At 35.2% G+C, this 7,736-nt stretch overlaps 1 protein-coding gene across 1 annotated transcript; it reads right to left on the bottom strand.

Moving 5' to 3' along the window:
• Nucleotides 1-1,622: 1,622 nt before the first annotated feature.
• Nucleotides 1,623-2,579, bottom strand: LOC117031101 (olfactory receptor 5G3-like). Its single transcript, XM_033121438.1, has one exon. The coding sequence runs from the start codon at nucleotides 2,577-2,579 to the stop codon at nucleotides 1,623-1,625; it is 957 nt and encodes a 318-aa protein (XP_032977329.1).
• Between the last annotated feature and the right edge of the window lie 5,157 nt (nucleotides 2,580-7,736).

Raw genomic sequence — 7,736 nt, 5'->3', positions numbered from 1 at the left:
GGAAACAATCTGAATTTGTATCATTAGGAGAAACATACATTCTTTGTATGAAATGCTGTGCTACAAAAAACTATAAAATATAGTTTTATATGGATATATTTATGATAATATCTAGTATACTTTTCAAGTCATTTATTTGCATTGTGTCATTGTTAACAGCATTTTGCTACCATTTCAAAGTTTTTAATTAAGAGAAAACTTACCACAATGCATAAAAATTACAGATTCTGGGAGGTAGGGAAAATGCAGCATAGATTTGCTGAGAAGACCTCCTTTTTACTTAGGTTTTGACAAAGATTTCCTTCACCAATGTTTAGAAATGTCTCATGAAATCAGAGAATGTTAGAACGTAGAGTAGCCTTAAGACAAGGCATTGTGCCATCCCCCTCAAGTTATTCATTTACTGATATAGTCATTAGTTTGTTAGTTTTGACACAGATTGCAGCTTTTCAAACATGAACTTTAATTACCAAATTAAACACATTTGTTGTAAAATAAGTTCAACAACTTAGAAGAGTATGAACAAACCCCTATGCTATATCCAACGTTAGCAGTTTGGCCTGTAGCCTTCCTCATTTCTTTCTACGATCATGTACATACGTACATACTAATATAGTTTACACTTTAGGTAAGTTTTACCTCCACATTTTTCCTTTTCTTTTCTTTTTACTAAGTGTGATCAGTTCTACAGATTAAACTTTGACTCGACTTTTTCTATCAGAGAAAAAGTATCAGAGAGCTTCCTCCAAACCAAAGCATGAATATCTAACTTATTCTTTTTATAATTAGCTGCACAACATTTCATAGAAAGCAAGTATGTTTCTCCTACTGATACAGAGTCAGGTTGTTTCTTTTATTCCCTCTACAAAAGATGCTGCAACATTTGTGTCTGGTGTTTATATTTCTATGGCATAGGTTTCCAAATGCAAGATAGCTAGGTCAAAGAGTTATGTGCATTTTAAGAAAAAATCATCAGATTACAGATTACTTTCTGAAAACGTAGCTATTCACACTTAGCTACAATAGCTATGTATAAAATTGCTGTCCATATCCAAATGATAACCTTACCAGCCTTGCACATAATCTTTTTAATGTTTGCTAATCTGATAGATGAAAAAAGTTTCATTTCTCTACTGTGTTTCATGTGTGTGTGTGCATGCATGTGTGTGTGCATGTGTGTATTTCAACACTTCCCTATTGGAACAGTAACTCCTTGTGAATCGCTTGTTTTGCAATTTTTCTCTCATTTTCCTTTGTTCAACTTTTAACAAAGTTTTTGAAAACTTTATGAATGAACTCTAGTCAGCTTACCCTTATAACATTTGCTTTTCTGGTCTGGAATAAAATGTCTTCCCACATATAAAAATATGTTAAAGTTCTCCTGGATTATCTTCTGGCATAAATGATATTTATACCTCTAATATATCTGGAAATTCTTTCGTATTCTGCATCATGTCGCAAAGGAGAAGACTGCAGAAAAAGCAATATAAACAGTACTTCCAGTATACAAGTGACCTGGTAACTGGCAGACTCAGGAGTTAAAGAGAGCTTCTAATTCTCAGCTTCTAGTCCTTTTCACCATTCATTATTGAATCGCATCATTGCCTCCCTGGGCAGCACAATTAGAATGCTATTTTATCTATCTTCAGAATTTTTTTTCTTTCAAACTTGCTCCTGAATGCATTTTTCACCTCCTTGTTCCTCAAGCTATAGATGACGGGGTTCAGCATGGGGATGATCACCGTATAAAACAGGGAAATCACTTTATTGATATCTAGGGAGGAACCTGAGCCAGGCCGAACATAGATAAAGAAAAGAGTCCCATACAGAATGCAGATGGCTGCCAGGTGAGAAGAACAAGTGGAGAAAGCTTTCTGCCTCCCATCAGCAGTCTGGATTTTCAAGATGGCCACTAGGATACAAACATAAGAGGTCGTGATGATCAGGCCACTGAGTACTCCTATAGCTCCAGCCGAAACGAAAAGCACTAACTTATTGGTCCAAGTGTCTGCACATGCTAGGGAAAGCAGTGGTGAAATATCACAGAAGAAGTGATTGATGACATTGGGGCCACAGAAGGGTAAGCCAAACGTGAGAATTGTATGAGTCATGGTGCTTATAAGAGCTATGACATAAGGCCCTACCACCAGCTGCACACAGACCCGCTGGGACATAATGAGAGTATACAACAAGGGCTTACAGATGGCCATATACCGGTCATATGCCATGGAAGCCAGAAGGAAACATTCCATTGCCACAAAAAGACCAAAAAACCACATCTGTGCAGCACAACCGATGAAAGAGATGCCTCTTTTCTCTGCAAAGATATCACACAGCATCTTGGGAGCAATGGAAGAAGAGGAACAAATGTCTACGAAGGACAAGTGGCTAAGGAAAAAGTACATAGGCGTGTGGAGTCTGGAGTCAATCCATATGAGGGTGATCATCCCCAAGTTACCCCCGAGTGTGAAAACATAGATGAAGAGAAGCATGACAAAGAGGATAATCTGCTGATGGCCATGATCTGTGAGGCCCAAGAAAAGAAACTCAGTCACTGTCGTCTGATTCTTGCCTTCCATTGGTCAGTTGCAGTCTGTCATAGGAAAGAATTTTTATTATGAAAATAACCTATAATTAACAGTGACAAATAATATTTTAAGCCAACGACAGATTATCTAACTGGGTCTATAACAGATAATTATTGAAAAAATGTTCAACTGGAAAATAATATTTCTAGATACTATATCTGAACAGTTGTGCAAAAATCTCATTTAAACTTGGGCAATTTGCCCTTCATTTCTTTGGATTTGCTACTCTCTCCCATAAAAGGAGTCCACCTATATTGTCTAAAATTTCTTCAAGTTATATATAAGAATTTGTCTTCATGAATCATTTCACTGGGTGATGGAATAATAAAACCCACGTAGTAATACCCTTACTGGGAACACTATAAAAACCAATGAGATATTCAGATCCTGATATCAGCCATTGGGAAAAACTAAACAAGGGAATTCCAACTCTTATTGCATGAACAGTACCATTCTAATAGTATTAAGATGTTCATGTGTGTTTGTCAGTCCAACGCACAGATAACAAAACAGTTACTCATATAAAGGAATATGATACCCTGGAAAAATGGTGAGGTCTTACCTTGGAGATCACGTGATCTGACAAATGTTGGACTGCAACTTGTCGTGGAAATCGCATAAAATAATGTACCAAATAATGCACCAAAATAATGTAGAATTATTTTATGTGATTTCTCATATTTTTTATAAACTCCTTTTAAGGAACTTATCCTGAAATCTCTCAGGCAATATCAATTATAGTAATAAACTTTGTAAAATATTAAATGTGCAATATTTTATGCAGGGAACACCCTCAAGAAAATGTTACTTTCTGACTCATTAGTCAAGGGGAAAAAATCAAGCATTTAAAATGTACAGAACATTTTGTAGAATAATTTATGTGAAAAAAAAATTTTGGTTTTAAACAGCATTGATTATCACTCAATGTCCTCTTTAAATAAAATAAAAGCAATGTAGTACTCTTGAATTATACAATAATTATATGTGGAACTTGATATATGATATAGCAATATCTATTCAATTTATGATTATTTTATCATTATCGTGACTATCTGCTTAATGCTATGTGGAGCATATTTTTAGCAGTGACGAAGGAGCATCATCCATTGCATGAATTTTTCTGTTTATGCCCATCCAAATATGTCAACATAGGTGTGTGAGTGCAGGGGGTAATATAGACTGCTTATAGTTTTTATCCAACCCCTCTTCCTTCCTTCTTTCCTTCCTTCCTTATTTATTTTTATTTATTTATTTAAATATAAGTCATTTTGAGTGACTTATAAAATGAGGAGGATGATCTCCATGCTCCTTTCATATTTAATATCCTGTGATCTCGTGGACATCACAGTATTTCTATATTATAAAAAAAATAAAAATAAACAGGGAATTCCATTCAGAAAAAAAGTCACAACAACCAGGTGTGTAGTCTCATAAAGATGTGAACAAAATGTCAGGGTCTGCTCTGTTTAGAGAGCCCAGGGTGCGGAGGCTATATTCCCAAAGTCAAATGCATCCTGATGCTTCTCTGCCAATATTTCAAAAACTTCATATTGTCCATATGCAGTGTACTCACCTCTTTAAGGGTGTCCTTTATGCATCTCCGTAGGAAGATACATAGGGAATGATCTTCAGAGGAAACGATCATTTTCTAGAAGTAAAGAGGGACCATTCAACTCCCTCTTGCTGGCGTTAGCCTTTCCTGAGAGACATGACTATCTAGGTACTTGGTGAAGGAGACAAGTCTCCCATCTTGAAGAGCCTGAGAGTAAACAGATACTCAATGACCTGCACATTGATTCACATACTGAACAGAATAAGGGAAATTTTCTTGGGAGTTTTCAAATAATTTAGAGCCAGATCCCAAAAGAACTAAAATCTCAAGAGCTTACACCTGAAGGGACAAAATTAAAATGATCTCTGTGGCATCTGGACCAAGTTATTATTTCCTACCATGTTTTTTCTTAAAGAGAGGATTCTTTGAAAAAAACAATGTAGGTTTTTTTCCTCTTTGGGATTCTCCTTCACCAAAAGGGAGCCCTCCTTTCTATCAGTGGGGAGTGATGCATTGAGCAGCCAGAACCAGCTGGGATGAAGTCATTTGCTGCCTAGATTCTGGAGCCACACTGCCTGGGTGTAAATCTCAATCCCACAGGTTACTGGCTGTGCCACTTGGAGCAAGTTTCTACACCTCTCTGTGCCTCATTCTCTTAATCTGCAAAACAGAGAAGACAATAGCTTCTAGTTCACAGAGATGCTGGAAGGATTTAATGAAGTAATACATTTATAGCACTTCAAAGAGTATCTAGCACAGAATCAGCACTCGTTAATGTCATTTATTATTATTAGGGATCTATAGCACAGTTGGGGAGATAATATCTAGACCTAAAAATAAATCAGCAGTCCAAAGTAGCAATTGCTTATCTCGAGACAAAAATAAAAACCAATCACTTGACTCCAAAGGAAGGACAGATCACGATAAGCGGGAGTAGATGAGAAAAATTTCAAAGAAGGAATTGTCTGGAAAGACAAATTTTAGATAACTAAAGTTAGGAGAAAAGGTATTCCAGGCAACACTACTGAGGTGAACACATGCAAGGGACCAGGAAGAGAAGCAAGGACGTTTTGGGGATGGAAGGGTCACATGAGAGAGAAGAAAGTGTAGAGTCTGATGACGTAGGTTGAGCTATCTCAACCACCATCAACCACCGTCTCTGAGAACCTTATTGTTTATCCTGTATAGTCACAGGATGTGGAGTACAGCATAGGGAATAGTCAGTGGGACTGTAACAGCGATATACGATGTCAGAGGGGTAGTAGATGGGGGACGGGGGTTATCACTTTGTGAGGGTATAAATGTCTATTATATTGTTCTGTACACCTAAAACTAATTTTAAAAAAACAGCTGATATCTCATCTATCAAGCCCCATAACATTTCATTGGTTGCTCATTTTAACTCCTATTAAGTATCTATCTTAGGAGGTTTCCAGTAACTGATGTTGTCTAAGTATTTGTTGAATTAGTGAAAAATAAGCCCCCCTCATTTATAATTCATAGTGGTTCATATTTAGCAATTAGAATTATGTTATATACTTTGATTAAAGATTCCAGGGAAAAGTATTTGTCCTTGTTATTTTTTTAAAATCAATTAAAGCAATAAGAAAAAAACAAAAATACATTTATGAAAAAGAAAATCATACTGTAAAACTAATAAAGGAAAAGTAATATGGAAAATAACAGGCAAGGCAAAAGTAGTCTATTAACAGAGAAAATTATTTTTTAAATTGTTTTTTATTACATTTATAAAAATAAAAACATCCATTCTGGGAATAGCAATGTTGGGGAAAAAACAACAAAATTATGTCAGGTGATGGAAAGCTGGCTGAGCCCAGGAAAGAAAATTATATGAGACTTGTCATTCACATGAACAAAACAAACCAAAAAAGTGTGTAGACACTACTTAAAATGATCATGGACACTGAAGACCTGTTTAAGAAAAAATTTTCTAAATAAAATTTTAAAATAAAATACAACTTCAAAGTGTTCAGAGAGAAAATGATCAGTAAGATAGGAAGGAAGATCTAACATACAAATAACTGGTTATCTCTGAAGAAGAGAGATGTAATATGTAAAAAATTTTCTGAAACCTAAGATCTATATCTATGGAATAAGTGAAATCATAATACCGTATCTTAACATTCCCAGCTGTTTATTTGAGTCATACTTGTAGTTTCTCCTGAACTTGGAACAGTAACTTAAAATGAGCCTTAGCCACATGCTCATAGGGCATTCGTACCATGTATGAGATTGCCTCGCAAATTAGCGGCCAGCAAAAAAGGAAGTTTGCAAATCAGATGTGACGTAGATACCTGATCTCTGCACTGTACACCTGAAGCTGAAGCTGAACAATAATTAATGTCAACTATAATTATATATATATACACACACATATATATGTATATATATGTATATATATAAACACACACACACACACGAAGTGGAGTACAGCATTAGGAATAGAGACAGTGGAAATGTGATGGCTGTGTGCAATGTCAGAGGGGTAGTAGATGGGGGGAGGGGGATATCACTGTGTGAGGGATATAAATGATAAATGTGTAACTATTACATTGTTTTATACACCCAAAACTAATTAAAAAAACTAAAAAGTAAATGCTTTAAGAATACCCTAAAAAAAAAAAAAGAAAAGAAAATCAGATGTTAGCTAAATTTCAAGTACTAAAGAAAATGTGGTGGAGATGCTACTTCCGTTTGTTACATTAGTGAAAGTGACAGACTGCACTGTGCCTCACTCTTGTCATTTCAGTGCATGCCAGCCAGCTTTCACTGCTGCCACCTGCATTTACCTGAGGACTTCTCTTCCCACTACTTACCCACCACCCAGGGAGCTGAAAGTGCCAAAAAACAACAACAACAAAAAAGTTAATATGCTCCAGGAACAATTTGAACCAAACACTGATTCAAAGAAATGGGGAAAATGAGGCAAAAGTGAATGAAGAACAGATGGAACAAAAGAAAATAAAAAGCAAGATGATAGATTTAAGCCCAAGCATGTCAATAATCACTCTAAATGTAAATGTGCTAAATACCAATTAAAAAGTAAAATTTATGTTGTTATTTAAAAAGCAAAATCAACAATATGCCTCCTAAGAGAAGCCTACTTTACCTATGAAGACACAAATGATTAATATTCAGAGGCTGGAGAATTATAACTTTGTTAATACTAATCTAAGGAGACCTGGTGCAGCTATATTAGACTAAGTATATGTTAATGCAAAGAAAATTACTGGGGATAAACTAGATAATTCCATAATGATAAAGGGATCAATGTATCAAGAAGACATAATCCTAAACATCTATACAGCTGATAACAGCTTCAAAATATATGAAGCAAACATTGATATAACTGTAAGGAGAAATTAAAACTCCACAACTAAAGTATGGGATTTCAACATTGTTTTCTCAATAATTGATACAAAGGGTTGAGAAAACATATTTGGTAGAATCACAGATGATTTTTACTGTCTTTTTTTTTCTACTTAGGTATATTTACAAAGATTTATAATAAGCCTAATTACTTTTGTCATTTAAAAATCAAAGTGAAAAGTTCTGAAGATAAGCTTTTGTCTAAC

Source organism: Rhinolophus ferrumequinum, chromosome 11 (assembly GCF_004115265.2).
Source record: "Rhinolophus ferrumequinum isolate MPI-CBG mRhiFer1 chromosome 11, mRhiFer1_v1.p, whole genome shotgun sequence".
Classification (NCBI taxonomy): domain Eukaryota; kingdom Metazoa; phylum Chordata; class Mammalia; order Chiroptera; family Rhinolophidae; genus Rhinolophus; species Rhinolophus ferrumequinum.
Note: the sequence above shows the minus strand (reverse complement) of the source record. Positions and strands in the feature narration are given on the sequence as shown.